This window comes from Alternaria incomplexa (assembly GCF_024043165.1).
Source record: "Alternaria incomplexa strain BMP 0042 chromosome Unknown scaffold_8, whole genome shotgun sequence".
Taxonomy (NCBI): Eukaryota; Fungi; Ascomycota; class Dothideomycetes; order Pleosporales; family Pleosporaceae; genus Alternaria; species Alternaria incomplexa.
The window spans coordinates 1,647,673-1,665,734 of record NW_026249857.1 but is presented as its reverse complement, the minus strand read 5'-3'; the positions used below and the strand labels follow the sequence as shown (position 1 = coordinate 1,665,734).

The 18,062-nt window shown below is 54.2% G+C and overlaps 7 protein-coding genes across 7 annotated transcripts; 2 read left to right on the top strand and 5 right to left on the bottom strand.

Annotated features, from left to right (window-relative positions):
• Positions 1–4,381: 4,381 nt before the first annotated feature.
• J4E90_006344 (uncharacterized protein) lies at positions 4,382–5,118 on the top strand (the record flags this gene model as incomplete). The annotated part of the gene is made up of 2 exons (XM_051435891.1): positions 4,382–4,389; positions 4,455–5,118. The coding sequence occupies 2 exons, from the start codon at positions 4,382–4,384 to the stop codon at positions 5,116–5,118; spliced, it is 672 nt and encodes a 223-aa protein (XP_051290749.1).
• Positions 5,119–5,270: 152 nt separating this feature from the next.
• On the bottom strand, positions 5,271–7,475 carry J4E90_006343 (uncharacterized protein; the record flags this gene model as incomplete). Its single annotated transcript, XM_051435890.1, has 2 exons — positions 5,271–7,261; positions 7,469–7,475. The coding sequence occupies 2 exons, from the start codon at positions 7,473–7,475 to the stop codon at positions 5,271–5,273; spliced, it is 1,998 nt and encodes a 665-aa protein (XP_051290748.1).
• Positions 7,476–8,025: 550 nt separating this feature from the next.
• Positions 8,026–8,856, bottom strand: J4E90_006342 (uncharacterized protein; the record flags this gene model as incomplete). Its single annotated transcript, XM_051435889.1, has 1 exon — positions 8,026–8,856. One exon carries the CDS (start codon positions 8,854–8,856, stop codon positions 8,026–8,028), a length of 831 nt encoding a protein of 276 aa, XP_051290747.1.
• A 585-nt stretch (positions 8,857–9,441) lies between these two features.
• On the bottom strand, positions 9,442–10,504 carry J4E90_006341 (uncharacterized protein; the record flags this gene model as incomplete). Its single annotated transcript, XM_051435888.1, has 3 exons — positions 9,442–10,226; positions 10,285–10,316; positions 10,377–10,504. 3 exons carry the CDS (start codon positions 10,502–10,504, stop codon positions 9,442–9,444), a joined length of 945 nt encoding a protein of 314 aa, XP_051290746.1.
• A 392-nt stretch (positions 10,505–10,896) lies between these two features.
• Positions 10,897–12,951, bottom strand: CLF1 (NineTeen Complex (NTC) component; the record flags this gene model as incomplete). The annotated part of the gene is made up of 1 exon (XM_051435887.1): positions 10,897–12,951. The coding sequence occupies one exon, from the start codon at positions 12,949–12,951 to the stop codon at positions 10,897–10,899; it is 2,055 nt and encodes a 684-aa protein (XP_051290745.1).
• Positions 12,952–13,533: 582 nt separating this feature from the next.
• Positions 13,534–15,189, top strand: J4E90_006339 (uncharacterized protein; the record flags this gene model as incomplete). The annotated part of the gene is made up of 1 exon (XM_051435886.1): positions 13,534–15,189. The coding sequence occupies one exon, from the start codon at positions 13,534–13,536 to the stop codon at positions 15,187–15,189; it is 1,656 nt and encodes a 551-aa protein (XP_051290744.1).
• A 320-nt stretch (positions 15,190–15,509) lies between these two features.
• Positions 15,510–17,516, bottom strand: J4E90_006338 (uncharacterized protein; the record flags this gene model as incomplete). The annotated part of the gene is made up of 1 exon (XM_051435885.1): positions 15,510–17,516. One exon carries the CDS (start codon positions 17,514–17,516, stop codon positions 15,510–15,512), a length of 2,007 nt encoding a protein of 668 aa, XP_051290743.1.
• Between the last annotated feature and the right edge of the window lie 546 nt (positions 17,517–18,062).

Here is an 18,062-nt window from a genome sequence, read left to right as displayed (position 1 = left end):
AATGGCAGGGCGAACGCTGAGGAAACGCATGCTAGTAGTAACCCGCGCACTCTATCCGGCCTGCTGGAGACGCAGGTGCAGCTCCTGCGTCAATCTGCAGACAGGCGAGCTATGGTGGGCTACGTGTCAAGCGTCGAACTCCTCCGCTAAGCTGCTCACGTCGCTGCATGTCCTTTTTGCCGTTAATAGTTCAGACGGGGCGCTGCCAGCTGGCACGCAGGCTAGAGCTGCCTTCACTTATTCTCCTGCTCGACGTCAACGCCTCTCCAACACGCCCGCTTGAGAGCCTCGCCAACGCGCCCATGCACGCCTGTGCCTCGCCTGCAGTCTCAGATGAACCACACCGTTTGCCAGCGCATCGTTCCACGGCTGAGTGGGGTGCAGTATGCCATCATGCTACTTGTCCGTCTGCCGCAAGAGACGCTTCGACAGCCCTAACCATGGCGCTTCCAACTCCGCCACGGACAGCATGCGCTTGCGTTGTCACTCGGGCCCTCTACCCCACGGTGAGGACTAGCACGATGCATGCTGACGAGACACTGATGTAGACGGGCGTCCCTGGCATGTCAACATGTATCCTGCAGGCTTAGCAATATGCCTGAGTGGATCTCTCTGCAACTCCCAGCCTTGAAGGCGACATGGACCCGATACCTCCATTGGGACCCTACCCACCATCTTTACGTCCAAGAAACTAGCATCCATTGATAGATCCGAGCTATCGTCTCGTCATCTGCGGGATCTGGCGGCGTATCTGCATCGAAAGTCTCCACACGAATTGGCGGTGAGGCCGCATGCTCATTGGCTGGAATTGTCAAAATGCTGGCCTAATGTCGTCGGCAGCTAAGAGCACTACTGATAGCCAGCCTTCTTGATTTCACGAGCATGACGGCACTAGAATGTGTGTCAGAGCTTTCAGCTCCGCAACTTAGTAGAAACGCTTGGGATTCCAGCACCGTGTGACCGGGACATACCGAGGCAAGGTGGCCGCAAATCACGACGACGATTGCGCAAACTTCAGCGGAACCAAACGTCGCAACGAATGTCGGTTGATTTCCGACGGTGCGGCGGGTTTGAGGAAGACATGAACAAGTGCGGCGAATTTCCGGTCCTCGAATCAAACAAACTACCATGATGGCCGCCCCCGTGGTACCGTTCAGAAGAGCAAATCTCGCTATTGTCAGATTTGATGTTTGGTCATCTCTTAGTATGGCTGTCTCCCGGCGAGTATGGGTTTGTGGGACTTGAGTAAGCCAAACAGTTGCTTCGTGCTCGCCTATCCGGAGCCGCCCGTCATTGATTGTGCGACGACGCTGGCAGCATCTTCAGCATAGGTGCTGACTGCACTTGTTGAATGCTCACACCTCTCATCAACTCGCTTAGTACGACCTCAATGTCAACAGTCGACGACAAGCCGCGACTCATCTTGGGAGGTGACTATTGCGGGACTGGCATCCGCTTAGTCTTCGAAACGCCTTGCCGTGGTTGTTCAACCAGACGGATGAGTTTCTAATTGCTTGGTTGCTCGCGGATGTCAAACCGCGCAACTTGAGCAATAGATAGCAATCATGCAATTATGAACCTATTAACGCATATCTCGTTGTATAAGAGCTGAGGCTTACGACAGAGATGGTCACAACATCAGTCATCTGGACTTCTATCGAGCGTTCTTATCCAACACTTTCGTTCCAACAGTATCACGCTGTCAATCATCTCAGCATACGTTCTTTTGCTCCTTCATTGTCCGATCCGAACTCTATTCAAGGTATGACACACGACAGGAGCTCGCCAAGGCCACAGTGTACTTTGGAAGAGTACCATTGCTGACCATGAAGTAGACTCCGAGTCACACCATCTCATCCACCATACAAAGAGGCTATCCGATCTCACGGTCATTACCAACGTCACGCAAAACACAAACTCACAATGTGTTTCTACCACGCCTACTCCCACAAGTGCGGACACACCCAGATGATCTTCCAGCAAATGTGTCCCAAGGGCCAGATCTCGCAGCGAAAGTGCGCACGCGGCCACGACGGCGTAATCCTCGCTACTGTCAAGGTCGAGACAGCTTGTGCTGTTTGTCCGGGCTAGACGAGTTATAGAAGGAGGATCTCTACCTAGCCCACCTATATTTCACGCTCACACGTATCTAACATCTTCCTCATTACTCCCTCCAATCACATATATCACAACCGTTAGACTTACAATATACAAACATTCATAACCATCTTTCCAACTTCCATCTCAAAGTGACGTCCTCCAATGGCACACTTACGGGAGCGAAACGGCCCGCAGCGCTCTTTCCCAAACTGTCAAGGATGAAGCTTGAAGCACCTCCTCTCGCAAAAGGAAAGCCCTAGCACGCAGGTTAGCTACCCCACCATCCGGGCTGATCACGCCCACCACGATACCCACAGCGACCCGAGGGCAGATCTACGTTCGCGGATACCTTCCAAGACAAGGGTTCCTTTACACATGCTCGCGTTCGGATTCGAGGATGCTCTAGACCTTTTGGTGGGCGATTGTCATGGTCGGGGTGTTTAGCCGAGGATAACGGAAGTCGCGATATGACAGCACCACAACCGCGACTGCGACGGCAGCGTTGCTCCTTCCTTACTATAATAGCATTGTAGTTGCCCGTGCTGTATTGCTAATAGGCATGCGCCACGCACCTCTAGCGAGATGTTATCGCATCGCACAATTGTTGTAAAGCACGAACAACATTTCACGAAGACGTATCCAACTAACGCTGCAAACGGCCTCTACAATCTGCAACCTGCAATCCCAACCGAGTCCAACGGTGATCATTTACACAAGGATAATTCCCGTGGTTTTTTCCATTGGTCGCATTCCCCTCGGCATCCAAACGTCCCGCGCCCCAACTCAAGTTCTCGGTTGCAGATGCCCATCTGACATCCCAATTACCGTACAGAATACGGTCGCACGGCTCGAAAGGGTTGCACCTTGATTGCGGCGCGTGATCATGGATTGTGTATGGAAACAAAAGGTTTGCGCTGATGCTTCTTTTCGAAGCCTCTGCTCCTTGCTGCATTCGCCTCACTTTGCAACGACGGCGCGGTATCCTGTGCGACTTACATGCCACTGCCGCGAAATTGTTTGATTCGATACACTAGATACCCGTTGACAGGTTCCACATAGTTTACAGCGGCCCGCAGACGGCAAGTCCTCCCTGTGTTGAGCCGCGCCCGCTGCCGGCATGCAGGCGACCGATACTACGAAGATGGCGGATGGCGCAAGCACGATTGATGAGACTGCACAAGTACCTGGACGTTCTGAACCGAGATTGGAAGAACCAAAGGAGCATTTCGAGAATGCGTCCGCGAATGATGACACGACCGACCAGACACATACCCGCGATCCAGAAAAGACCACGCCACCCCTAGTATCATCACCAAACACCACCGACCCCTCACACCCAGATAAAGAGAAGAGCACAGCAGAAGTCATCGCAAAGGAAAAGACTGCCGATGACACAACCCCCGAAGACACCACCCCCTCCTCCGAATCACAATACCTCTCCGGCCCCAAACTCGCCATCCTAACCCTCGGCCTCTGCCTAACCACCTTCGTAATCGCCCTCGACAACACCATAATCGCAACCGCAATCCCCCGCATCACCACCGTCTTCAACAGCCTCGAAGATGTAGGCTGGTACGGATCCTCCTACCTCCTCACCACCACATCCCTCCAGCCCTCTTTCGGGAAAGTGTATACCTACTTCGATGTCAAATACACGTATCTGTCTGCTTTGATCCTGTTTGAGGTGGGCAGTGTCATTTGTGCCGCAGCAACTAGTTCGGCGATGTTTATTGTGGGGAGGGCGGTTGCGGGTGCGGGGGCCGCGGCGTTGTATTCGGGGGGGATGACGATTATTGGGTTTTCGGTCGAGTTGAGGAAGAGGGCTATTTATATTGCGGCGCTGTCGAGTATGTTTGGTATTGCGTCGGTTGTTGGGCCTATACTCGGGGGTGCGCTTACGGATCGGGCGTCGTGGAGGTGGTGCTTTTGGATTAACCTTCCGTTTGGTGCTGTGAGCCTGGGTGTCGTGTTCTTCTTCTTTACGAATCCGAAGAGGATGTACTCGCATCTACCGGTGAGGCAGCGGCTGAAGAATATTGACATCGTGGGGGCTGTGTTCTTGATCTGTGCGATTGTTTGTTTGCTGTTGTGTCTGCAGTGGGGTGGGTTCAGTTACGCGTGGAGTGACTCGAAGGTTTGGGGGACATTACTAGGCTTCGGACTGCTAATCTCTGTCTTCATCGGCTTGCAGATGCGCAAGGGAGATCGGGCAACGATACCCGTTCGCGTGTTTACGCAGCGAACAGTGCTGGTCAGTTGTTTGTACTCAACATTACTATCAATGGCTTTGTACACGTAAGTCCTACCCCCATCCATCATCCACTCCTACAAGCTATCCCCTAACACCCAACCAGCCACATCTTCTACCTCCCCTTCTACTTCCAAGCCATCAAAGGCACCACCGCCGAAGAATCCGGCATCCGCACCATCGCCTACCTAGTCAGCATAACCATCTCCTCAATCGTCATCGGCGGCCTCATCACCCTCGTCGGCTGGTACGCCCCCTTCATGTGGTTCGGCAGCGCCATCTTCGCCATCGGCGCCGGCATGCTCTACACCCTCACCGTCCACTCCCCACCCGGCCAATGGATCGGCTATCAGATCCTCGCGGGTATCGGCGCAGGAGCCGGTGTACAAATCCCGTTCGTCGCTGTGCAGGTTGTTACGAACGAGACGGATATGCCTACGGCGAATGCTTGCGTCATGTTTTTTAATTCGCTGGGTGGCGCGTTGTCGATAAGTATTGCGCAGAATATCTTTGTTAATACGCTGGCGAAGGAGGTGCCGAGGTATGCGCTGGGGTTTGATGCGCGCATCGTGGCGAATGCTGGGGCGACGAATTTGAGGAATGTTGTGCCTGCGGAGATACTGCCGGGGGTACTGCATGGATACAATAATGCGATTGTCACGGCGTTCATATTGGCGATTGCGACGAGTAGTGTGGCTTTCTTTGTTAGTCTGGGTATGGAGCAGAAGAGTGTCAAGGGGAAGAAGATCATGGCCGGTGGTGCGGCATAAAGATGTGTAGGTGATGTATACATCATTTCATTCCTTCAGTGGCACACCACAGTAGCAAGTTCTCGTCTACACACAAGATCTCAACCTCCACATCCCTCTCTCGGTACGCTCCACTCCTGCGAAAAGCTCAACGACCAGACCACTCACACCAATCAAGCCATGCGCTCCATACGACCAACGAGCAGCTTCCGAATAGCCTTCTTCTCCTCCTTACTCAACGTCGCCAACATCTCACCAGTAATAGCCGCCTCATCCTCCTCAGGCTTAACCTCCGCACACACACGCTCCATAAACGCCATCTTATACCCCAGCAACTTCTCCTCCCCCTCCCCCTCCACCTTAATACCACCACGGCTCGCGGCAGACATATCCTCCGTCTTATCGGTCTTCAACGCCTCCATCTTCTTCTCTCTAAGAAAAAGGTTCCGCCTCTCTTCCTGCCTCTTCTCCAGGTTCGTAGCGTCGTCGTAGGCGGCTTGGAGAGTTTGCCAGGCTGAGTAGTCGGCGTCGGAACGGGTTTCCTCATACCGCTTCTCCATTGCGTGGCGAAGTTTTGCTAGCTGGGCTATCTTGGACGCTTCGCCGCGGATCCAGGCTGAGCGGACGGGCTTCTGCGCGTCGAGACGGGTGCGGCCTTCAGGGGACTGCTCGAACTGGCCTTCGATGGTGGAGAGTGGGGGAGGTGGGATGGGTAGGTTTGAGCGGAGGGGTAGACGGGCTTGGAAGGTTGGTTCATGGGCGGAGTGAGAGTCTTCTGTAGAGGCTGGGGTGGCGAAGCCGGATGTCGCGGGCGCGGAGGTGGGCCATGTTGCGGTAGATGATGTACGAAGCGGTTGGCCGAACGACTGAGATGAGGGTACGATGGGCCCAAAGGGAAGTGAGGGCATGAAGGGCTTGAAACCGCTGCTCATGCGAGTCTCGGATGGCGATGGTATGGGTGAAGGAGCTCCACACACAATGACACTTGACGGGCGATGGAAGGCCTGAGTTTCACCCATCCGAACATTAACAAACCCGGATGGTGGACCGTAGGGCTTGAAGCTCATTCCACTGTTACTACCACGTAAGCGATCAGCAGATACCATGCCCACGAACTCTGGAGATCGGGGGTCCCAGCTAATCCCACTGTTACTTCCACACATCTGAATGCCAGCCGGGTTCTTCTGAAGAACTTCATACATGCTAGGATGAACAGGCGGCGGACGAGTGCCAGTCGGTAGCGCACCAACTCCACACATACGAGTCGTAGACCCAGTGCTGACCTGAAACGGCATATGGTCGACAAAAGGATCAGTGTGCTTCCTCGCATGTCCAGAACCGTTACTGTACGGCGAGCCATCCAAGGTCAAGTTTCCTTCGCCGTCTATCTCAGCGCTTCGCGGGTATACGTCGAACATGGGCGAGGCGATCGAGCCGCTGGATGCGTAGCGCTGCACGGTAGGTGAATGTGGAGACGGGGTGTTCTGCCAGGCGTTCTTTGTATCCTTGTTGCTTGACTTGGTCTTCCCGTACTTCATCTTATCGCTCGTGTGGAGACGGCCGTTCGGGACCGGTGAGAGCGACACATTTCCCACGTCTCCCTCGTGGAGCTGCTCTCGCATACGTCCAGGACCCAGCGGCGACGGCATACCCGGTGAGCTTGATACTCTTGCATCGAGTCTTCGTTGATGCAGGTTCGGTCCGCGCGGTACGATCATCTCCTCGAAAGGCATGTTTCGTGGGATGGGGAATGTTGACTGCGGACGGGAGGGAACCTGAGTCTTGGATATGCTGGGGTGGGAATAGAAGTTGTCAGAGTTGCGTGAGATCTCTTTCTGTAGCTGCGCAGGAGACCACCTCATGCCGTGGCTGGGGGGAGCCTGGACCGGACCGCCGAACTCAGGTCGAAAAGGTGACTCGACCGCGACGCCGGCGAAGGACTGGCGCTGAGACAACGGTGAGATATCAGAACCTGAAGACGCGGAGCCATTCGTAGCACCCGTCTCTGATGTCGCGGCGACGGTGAAAGGCGTCGGAAAGAAGGTAGAGTTACTGCTGTCTTCGAGTTCCTTGTAGCCGCTGCTCAACTTAACAGTCCTGTCGCTAGAAGGAGACTGGAAAGTGTCCTCACCTAGGCCACCGCTCATAGAGCCGTCAGACCAGGCTGGACTCCCTTGAAAATCTCGGCCCCGAATGGGTGCGCTGTAGCTACAAAGGTCCTGAAAGGAGGGTAAGTTCATCGACTGGTTGAGTGCGCGCTGCGAGCTCTCCAATGCGCGATCCCATCTCTGCGCCTCGAGTGCGTTGAACGACAATTGTGTTTCGTCGATGTAGTCGTTTGAGCTGGGGCGCTCGGGGAGTGGTTGGCGACTCTCCATGGCTGTTGTGGTGGTCGTGGTGAGCCGGTGTGTGGGAGAAATATTGGTAGGCGCAGAAGTGAGAGAAGCTCAAGGTAAAAATGTTTGCGCGGTCATAGCTCAAAGTGAGAGTTGGCCGAATACGAATGTGGCGGCGGAGCTGGTTGTCGTGGTGAATGTGGATTGAGATAGTCACGGGGAGTGGTGAACTTGGAAGGCAGTTTGGCGTGTCGGAGAAAGAGCACTTGCGCACAACGTGCTTCGCGAAATCCGTCAACATCAAGCGAAGTTTTCACACATTCGGCTGCTCAATTGTTGAAATAATGATACTCGTTGTCAAAGAGGGTCTAGGCAAATGGGTGTGATATGCAACTCGGAAGTCGTGAGTGGCTCGTCTACTCGGCATCGCTGCAGTACCATGGGAGGAAGTAGACGAACTGGCCTTATTGATTATGGAGTTCATAAATTGCCATTTTTGTCTCTAGCGACGTGCTCGAGTCTAATACTATGCCCTGGCAGCCACTATAGTACCATAATTGGTATTGCGTCGAGACTGGTCACCATGTCCACCTCACAATATCGGATGAAACGGAGGCTTCACAACCCCATCTTTCGCCACCACCGGCCTCGGAGTCAAATGCAGAACCTTCCTCAGCCTCTGCGAGAGGCTCCCCTTGTTTTTCCCCTTCGTCTCCGCCCCACTTCCGTCTTCCACCTTCACCTCTCCCTTCCCCTTCCCCTTCATCTTGAACTTCTTCTCCGATGCCCCCAGATCATCTGAAAGATTGCGAACCGGCAAGCGAACGATAGGCTTACGCTGCTCCTCCTCTTGCTTCTCAATCTCTCCGTCCTCAGCCCTACGCTCTTCCTCCAGGATATTCCACTCCTCCTCCAGAAACAGCATGGTGTCGTCCTTCATCCGTTTCTCTTGCTTTGGCGCGAGGCTTGTCATATTGAACATGGCGAGGTATTCATCGCGGATTGTTGGCCACATGGCTTCTAGGAATGCTTCTTTTGCCTCTTCTCGCTGCATCTTGTTGTTGTCCGACTGCTTAGCTTCCTCAGTGTTGGGAATGACGAGATAAGTGTCTTCGACCTGAACAGCTCGTCGCGTCGCATTTCCTCTTCTCTGTCTTCGAGAGGGGCCATAGTGGACCGCAGGACTCCGCGTTTCTTCAAACCAGTACGGCTGCACGTTTCCAGTTACATTTCGTGCGAGGTGGTACTCTGGATCGCTAGCAACGCAGTTGAAGCCTCTGAGGTAGATAGTTGGGGCTGGTTGTGATGGCGATCGACGACCGGAAACTGTGGCTCGGCGTGTGGGTGGGAATGATGGGAGTTCGGAGGAGGGGTCTTGGATCATGCCCGGGACTTCTGAGACCATGCTTGGTATCTCCGCCATGTTTCCGTTGGCGAGTAGTTTTGTTGTGTAAAAGTGTCTTTGTTGGAGCTGGATGCCTTATTGTTCCTTGAATGTAGGAGATGATCAAGTGATGAGATGAAGTGCAAGAAGATGGGGAGAGGAGAAAGGGTCCGAATTATTCATGTGTAAATGCTTCGGTTACCCTGAGCCAAACCATGGTTCGCATACATCATACTAATACCACGCTTTTTGTTTTGTTGGGACTGGAGGGTACCTGCATACTATGGATCCAGGGACGTCGCGGCTGGTCGTTGGATGTGTGTTCGTAAGCACAGGGTCTTGGCTGGCTGAGCAATAAATGAAGGGTTTTGATAGTGTAACGACACGTGAACAGAAACAGTCTGCAGCCATTAATGCGCATGTCAGTAACAAGTTTCGAGTGTACTGGCGCGAGGAGCCTGCGTAATATTTCCCTATTTCACCCAGGTATCGCATGATTGTGTCAGTGATCTATGCCCGAAGGAATCATCGCGATTTACGTCGAGAGAAATCGCAATGATACCTTCAGACATAGATCACTGCCACAATCTCTCGTGCCAGGACCCTCGCACACTCTTTTCATACCTACGCCAACTTCCCCGGTACAAAAGGAAGACCCCCACTCAACCCCCCATCCACAGCCCAAGCCTGCGCATTAACATAGCTAGCCTCATCACTAGCCAGGAACAGCACCGCCCTCGCAATCTCATCCGGCTGCCCTCCTCTTTGCAGCGGGTTCAACTGACCAATCTTCTTCTCGCTACCCCTCTTCCTCGCCGCGTCGTACGTGACCCTGGTCATCCCCGTTTCGATCAGCCCGGGGCAAACAGCGTTGCACCTGATGCCGGAGCCGGCGAGTTGGTATGCGCATGTCTGCATCAGACTGATGACTGCGGCTTTGGATGCGGAGTAGTCTGTTGGTCCGGCGTTGGAGCGGAGACCTGCTACGCTTGCTGTGGCGATGATGCTGCCCTTTGGGTATGGTTTCTCGTCCGAGGTCTTAAGCATAGCGCGCGATGCGTGTTTTGCGGCGAGGAAGACAGATAGGGCGTTTGTGCGCAGGACGTTCATGAAGCCTTCTGTGGACTCCTCCCAAAATACTTTGCCGGATGAGATTCCTGCGTTGGCGAAGAAGACGTCGAGGCGGCCGTAGGTGTCTAGGGCTTCTTGGCAGACCTTTTGTACGGATGCTTCGTCTGCGGCATCGAATTGCCGGATGTGGACCTCGGTGGAGGGGTATAGGGTGTTGAGTTGGCGCTTGTGTGTCTCGAGGTGGTTGTCAGCGAAGTCGCAGACGTAGATTGCGCGGGCGCCGTTGCGCGCGAATTGATGTGCGCTTGCGCGGCCGATGCCTATCTCTGAGTTCGCACCTAATGATGCTGTTAGACGTTGTCTTTGTATGGGGGATGCTGGGCTTGACGGGCATACCGGTAACGATGATGACCTTGTCTTTGACGCGTCTGCTTATCGTTAGCACAAGCGCATTCAACTACGGCTTTACGGGCTTTCCCCATACTCACTGGTTGCCCAGGTCCCCCGCGATCTCTCTGACTCCCTTCAATCCCTCAAAACTCTCAGGCTCGGGTAGAGGCTCAGAGAGCTCTTTGCTCACACCCTGTCGCTGGACCTTCGCGACTGCAGTCGGCATCATGAAAGCTTCCTTAGAGTCTCGGGATCATATATGAAGTCTGTCGCAACGTAATGAGTACAAGGTTCAAAGTCGCGACGTGTTATGAAAGGATTAAACGGGTAGTAGACTTGCGGAGTTCGATGCGGAGGTTGCAGAATCCGGGGAAGATGCCGAGGCAATTCCCATTGGAGCTACACGACGTCATTGGCTTTACGCCTGCATGAGCATGATGGAGCCAAATGATTAGGGCAACGCTTTTGGGATTGGAAATCTTCGACATATGCATACCAGATTCGTTGTATATTGAGTCATTCTTAACATGACAAAGTAGCTGATAACTGTTGGCCTGCATGCAATGTTGATTCCCTCTACTTTACGCACACAGTCCAAACCAAACACCACAAATCTCCTCATTCGCCATTGCCCTCCGCACCATCCCCATTTTCTTCCGCAGCCGCCTTTGCAGCCTGCGCCATCTTCCACCTCTGCGCATTCGCCATGAGCTTCGCCAACTTCGCAGCACTCTCGTCGTCGGCCGGGAAAACATAATCGACATACTCCTCGAAACTGTCGTCGTCCAACTTTCTCCTCTTCTTGACCTTGCGGGGCATCTGTTTCTCGATCTTGTCCTTGTCCTCTGCTGTTCCGTGAACGTCTTCAAATGCTTTCCAAGCACTGAGGAGTGCCACGCGGTCTTCTTTGAGGTCCTTCTCTTTGAGTCGGGTGTGCGCGCGAGTGAAGACTTCGCGAGCGCGGGATTTGGCGAGCTCGCTGATTGTTTCGTCGTCTTCGGGGGTGGTTTCGTCGGGGACGCCGAGTTCGAATTGGGCGTAGGAGAGCCAGACTTTGACGTGGTCGGTCTTTTCGAGGAGGCGCTCGTAGAGTGCGCGTGTGCGGCCGTATTCGCCTTCTTCTTCTTCGAAGTCGATATATGCTTTCCACAGGACTTCCGGCATGTCCATCTCCTGAGTATCTACCGCGATTTCAAAAATGCTTCGCGCACGGTCAAGATCATCGAGACCACGCTCCAGGTTGGCGAAGTTGATCCATGTATGGCAGTTCGAGCCATTCCACTCAATGTACTTTGTGTAAAGCTGCCGACAGCGGTTGAACTCGAAGAGCTTCATCTCCAGTTCAATGTAGCCCTTGAAGAGCTTGTCCTTTGGACACATGCCCAAACTTTGACCCAGCAGCTTACGTGCAGCGGTGAGCTCTCCTTGTCGCACCAGGAAGTGCGCAAAAGCCAGCCATACTTTGGCGAATGTGAAGCGCTTGTGTGGTAGCAAACGTATACACTCTTGGTAGATTTGACGGGTTCGCTCGATGTCGTGCGAAACTGTCTCCTCCCAGACTGCGTAGAACAGCCAAAGATATATGTACCGTCTCCAGTGGCGCTTCTCCTGTGTGGGTGGTATCTGGGCGATCGCTCGCTCGTATATGTCTCGAACTCGGTCGGGGTTGCCAGACGTCTCTTCCAGTCGGGCAAAATCGATCCAGCTGTCGTAGTTCTTGGGGTTCTCTTTGATTTGCTCCTCGTAGTGTACACGTCGTTTCGACAGGATTACGTCTTCGATACCGTCTCGGTCTCCGTACTGCTTCTCGAAGGTTGTGAAGGCTTTGTGTAGGTTAACCGATTTCGATCGTGGCATACGATCAAGGGCGAACTTGTAGATAGCTCGGGCACGTTCCAGCTCTTTGAGTCTTGCCTCGAACCTCGCGTATGCCATGAAAAGTTTCTCATCCATGAAGTCGTCTCCCAGTGTTGTCACGGCGGTACCGTAGACATCGCGCACGAGGTCGCTGGTGCCGTTCTCCTCCTCAAACTTGGCCCATTTGATCCAGTTCTTGGGTTCTGGATGAACGACCGTAAAGCGCTCGAAGATTGCCCGGCATCTCTCAAATTCGCCGTGTCTCTTCTCCAGCTTGATGTATGAGCTCCATGCCGCCTCCTCAGGCTCCCACTGCATCCAGCGTTCGAAGACCGAGCGAGCTCCGTCGATGTTGCCGAGCGTCTCCTCCATGTAGACATACTTGTACCATAGCTTGTCGACTCGCGGAAGAATGGTAACGGCGCGGTCGAGAAGATTACGGGCATGCTGGACGTTGCGGTGCTTCATCTCACTCTCAATGTATCGCAGCCACAACGGGACGGACGTTGAGTCGACATCGAGAGCTCGTTCGAAGATGGAGCGGGCACGTCGAAATTCCTTCTGCTCCAGCTCCCAGGAAGCATAGCGCATCCAGTTGTTCATGTTGATGCGGTTCCGCCGCACATAGTCCTCAAACTCCTTCCTCTTCCTCCCCTGGAACTCATGCAGCTCCTCGATGTCGGCGAAGCGCTGCGTTGGCGCCTTGAGCTTCTCATCTTGACGGTCGACGGCTTCCCTCAGCAATTGTTCGGCAGAGATCTGGACGGCCGCCGCGGCCTTGTTCTTGACCCGCGGGGGTCCTCGTGAGGCCTCCATGTTGGCGTTCGAATATGATGATCGAGGGCTCTATATGGGAGGTAGTGGTATGCGCGCGATGGTGATAGCGAACGAGGCGCACGTTGGTCGTGAAGGCTGTCGCGCCTGGGTCGTGTCGGCGTAACAGAGCTCCAAAGGTTGGTCCGGATCGCTCGAACCGCCGAACACGTGATCGCGGATGCCTACGCAGTACGACTACGGTACGATAGCTTGGCGAGAGCGATTGTCGTATGTAGGTCGTCGTTCTGCGATGCGACAAGATTATTCTGTAACGTGAGAACGCGACTGTCTTAGCGCAACTTTTATCCGTTGCACGCCAAGCAATTAGCACTTTCACGTCACTGCCGTCGCAACTTCTCTCTGCCCACGACACTCACCCGCGCGCATTCACAACTCGACCGGCGGCCATCCCAGGCAACAGGTACGTAGTATACCAACGATCCCGAACTCAGCACTCAACCGATATCCACTAGGAGGGTAACCTCTGGCCGCCGTCGCGACTTCCTCGATCCCCCAACTGCTATTGCCTGGTAGCGACGCTCACCCGCACATCCCCCGAATACCCCCAGCCTACATTCTGCCATGGCGACTCTCGAGCAAGAGCTCCTCGCGGACTTCGCAGACAGTGGTGATGAGGATGTTCAGGATCTGGAGAATGACTTCGCCGAGGGTTCTGGCGACGACGATGAGATGGTCGACGAGGAGGCGCAATATCGCGAGAAGCAGCAGGACAAGGACAAGGACAACAAGGGCCCAGCCGACATTCGATCCGCGCAGCAGCTCAAGACCAACCTGGACCCCGTCCTCAAGCGCATCGAAGAGGCTAAGGACCAGATGGACATAGTCGAGGGCGAATCGTTTGAGGAATCTCCGGAGTACCAACTCCTCACTGAAGCCAACGAGTTCTCCACACAGATCGATGGCGAGACTGCTAGCGTTCACAAGTTCATTCGCGACCACTATTCGGCCTTCTTCCCCCATTTGGAGGATCTGATCAAGAACCCTGTCGTCTACGCCAAAGCATGTTTGGTTATCGGTGGCGGACCTTTGTCAAGCATCAAAGACATCAGCCCCAAGCTGAGGCAAATCGAAGGAATGGAACCTGCCCAGGTCATGATTGTCGAGATTGAAGCCACACGTGTGGAAGGGAGACTCCTTGAACAATCCGAGCTGGACCTGGTGTCAAACGCATGCCATCTGCTGCTCGAGCTACACGCCGCCAAGTCCAAGATTCTGGGCTTCGTTGAATCCAGAACTGAATTGTTTGCGCCCAACCTGACTGCCTTGATTGGTAGTTTGACGGCTGCTCATCTCATCTCATACTCGGGCGGTATCGCGAACCTAGCCAAGACTCCCGCTTGCAATATCGCACCTCTAGGTTCGACCAAAGTCTCAGGAGCTACCGTCGGACTTTCGAACATGGGTCTGAGGCACGAGGGTTACCTGTACCACAGCGACATTATCCAGAACCAAAGGCCAGACCTCAGGAAGCAGGCGCTACGTATTGTTGCGGCTAAGGTCATTCTCGCCGCGCGTGTGGACGCCCATTCCAACTCCGGCACTGCCGATATAGGTATGGACCTGAGGAAAGAGTGTGAGCGTCGGTTGGACAAGTTGGTGGAGATGCCAGCGAACCAAAAGGCCGGAGGAAGGGCCCTTCCCGTACCCGATGAGAAGCCGTCCCGCAAGAGAGGTGGAAGGCGAGCCCGTAAGGCCAAGGAAGCAACAGCGATGACCGAGATACGCAAGGCCCAAAACCGGATGACTTTCGGCAAAGAAGAAAAGGAAGTCGGATATGGCGACTCCGTAGCAGGCATGGGCATGATCGGAGCCACAGACACCGGACGACTCCGCGCGCAACAAATCGACCCCAAGACGCGCGCCAAACTCAGCAAGAAGAACCCTGGCTGGGGCACAGACACCACTCTCGGTGCAGCTTCGTCTCTCAAAGGCTTTGGCGGGAGCGGTACGGCGACCAGTCTACGTGCCCAGGGTCTACGGACTGGTGGTGTGGGTCTTGGTGGTGCGGGAACAAACTCCATCGCGTTCACACCTGTCCAAGGTCTCGAGTTGGTTGATCCCAAGGCGCGAGAGGAAGCCAACCGTAAGAGGAAGGCAGACGAGGATAGATGGTTCAAGGGTGGATCTTTCACGCAGCTCAACGGTAGCTCGAAGGTGGATGCTGGTGGTTTCAAGGTGCCGGCGCTGCCGAACAAGAAGCCCAAGACGGATACTTAGTTGGTCGTCTTAGTTGTTATGGTTGTGGGGGTAATATGGTATCTGGTCAGCATATATGGCGTTTTCGTGGCATTGCAGTGAGTGCGAGTGCATTGGGCGGCGTTTCATTGTGGGATACTCCTCGATACCTATACGTTGGGACGTTGCAGGGATAGTCAGATAGTTGGAAATTCAATATGGTTATGCTCATCAAGTTGTGTTTGTATCATGGTGCAAATACGATGCTGAGAATATCTCAGTAGACGACACCAACGCTCCTCTGCAAGTTACACAAATTTAGAAGGTATCCTGGCGGATACATACCAACCCACACTCCCTCTTCAACAAGACGGACTGCGCCGTATACTCCCGAGCACCTTACCATCCAGCCACATTCTCCATGCCCACCCATTGTATTCACATTCCATGCTACCCTGCTGCACTTCCTCTACCCCCTCCATCTCCTCAACCTCCTCCACATCCTTCACCTCCACATCCTTCGCCAGCCCAGCAGCCTCCCTCAGCTGACTCAGCCAATCTCCTTGCACCACCTCATCCTCCTTACCCATCTCATACGCATGATCAGCCACATGCTCATCAATCTCCCAGTCTTCCGCAGACAAGATGGTAACATTGCAGGTCTCGCAGTAGAAATCCTCTTCCGAAGGGAATTCATCGCTAGCGGGAGTGAAAGGAGACGAGGAAGCGGGGGAAGCGGGGGAGGTCGGCGAAGTTGTGAGGGAGGGAGGCGAGGCGAGGTCGGCAACCGGTGTCCCGTCGTGGGGGAATGTGATTCCCTCTTTGGGGACGGCGGAGGAAGGTGAGGGCGAGAGTGAGATCGATGGCGAGGGCGATGGCGACGCAGAATCCTCATCCGTCGTATCATCATACACGATGCTCTCCCCATCAGTGGCAGAATCATAGTCTGCCATGCTTTCCTCCTCTTCCTCCTCATCATCGTCGTCGGACGCCATACTCTCATCGCCCTGCGTATTCCGTAAAACATTAAAGACGTGGCCTGCCGAAGTCAAATGCCGCGCCCATTTCGCACCAGCATAAGTGACGTCGCAGTCATCGCAGTAGTGACCGTAGTCTTCGTGGCCTTCTTCCCCGAAGCCGTCATCCTCATACTCTTCCTCTTCTTCTTCTTTCTGCTCTTCCTCTTCTACGGACAGCACCACGGACTCCGGTGTCGGGGCGTGAAGCCTCACACTCTCTTCCTCCTCTTTGGCCTTGGCCAAATTAGCCAAATACGCCCGCGCCTTCAAATGGCCCCCCCAATTAGCCGAAAGAAACCCCCGATCGCACTCTTTACAATAATGCTCCGGTACCTTCGAACCTCGCGTGAGCATGTCCCTCTTCAGCATGTTCTTGACATTGATTGCGTGCATCGCAGAGACCGCGTGACGCTTCCAATGGCACTTGAGCAAAACACGATCACAGGCATCGCAATATTGCTCAGTCGCACATAGCTTCCCGGGCGCCTTGTTCACATCCTTCCCGACTGATCCCGGGCTTTGTAGGCTCTTCGCTGCCTTCTTGACGAACTTGATGTTCGGGCCTTTGCGTTGTGTGCTCTTGGCTACTTTTTCCATGTGCATTACGCCCCGGAAATGGCGTGTCCAGCTGTGGTAGTATTGGGTTGTGAAGTCGCAGGCTTTGCAGGAGCAGCCTCGTAGTCGCCCGGGTGCCTGTACGGGTTCCGATATGGGACTGTCGACGCCATCGTATTCGGCAACCTCGCAGTTGGCCTCGCTAGCCGTCGAACTGAACTCAGCACTTCGCGGCGACATGGGCGCATCGCTAAGCAGACTACTCCTTGCAGGACTATTGTAGTCCTCCAGCTCCTTCAACATCCTCACCGGGGTTTCCGCAGCCCTCTGTGTAGTCTTCAGAGGTAGTGTTACCTCTACCTTCTTCAAGGTCTCAAAGTCGACAACACCCTCATTCCCACCAAGATGTTTCTCAATCCTCCTCCTCCCCCTCTCCGCCCTCCTCTTCGCACGCCTCTGAATCGCATTAACCCTGCGCATCTCGCTCTTAAGCTGACGCGCACTCCGGATCGGAGCGTCACCATCATCGTCGGAGGAACTGGCGGAGGAGTCGTGTTCGGGGCCGAGGTCGAATGTCCTGTTGCCTAGGCGGAAGATGCTTTGTTTCTGAACCTTTATGGGGGCGATGGGAGCTGGGGCTGTGACCGGGGCTGGCTTGGGGAGGAGTGCGTCGAGGAGGGCGGACTGTGACGAATGGCGGTCTGTTATTTTCCACTCTTTTTGTAGAACGCTTGTGAGCATACCAGAGAGCAGGGTGTATGCGGCCTCTTTTTGTTGGTCTAGTGTTGTGGCCATGTTGACCATTGGTATGTATGGGAGTTAGACGAGCTGAAAGAGTTGGGGTGGAGTGCCGGTTGGGAAAACGGTAGACAGTGCGCACAAGATGGAGACTGCGCGACGATATGAGAAAGTACAAGATAGAGGGTGTCCCCTTATTTTGTATAAGTCTGCTGTGGTGCGTCCCACGGTACCGAAATGGCAGCCTGAAGGTGGAGGCCACGACAACCAAAGTACCACAAAAAAAGGGCGAATCAAGAAAATCATATTGGAGAGATGCGTGCCAGTCAGAACTTACGAGGTCCCTACACATCGAAGTAGACACAGTAGTTTGTGTTCACCCACCTTGGTTCCCAACTCTTGCGATGATAACATCAGCCCTTTCCATACGCTAAGCTTGCCTCTCAGCGCTCTCGCATGCACGACGACCCTTAAATCCATGACTCTTTGGATGCACCACAAACCATGGTTTTCCATTGCATGTTCAAACTGTGGTTGCCCATCATATCGTCGCCGCGTGTGGAATCGCCATACTTACAATGTGGCTCTCCGTCACTCAGAAAA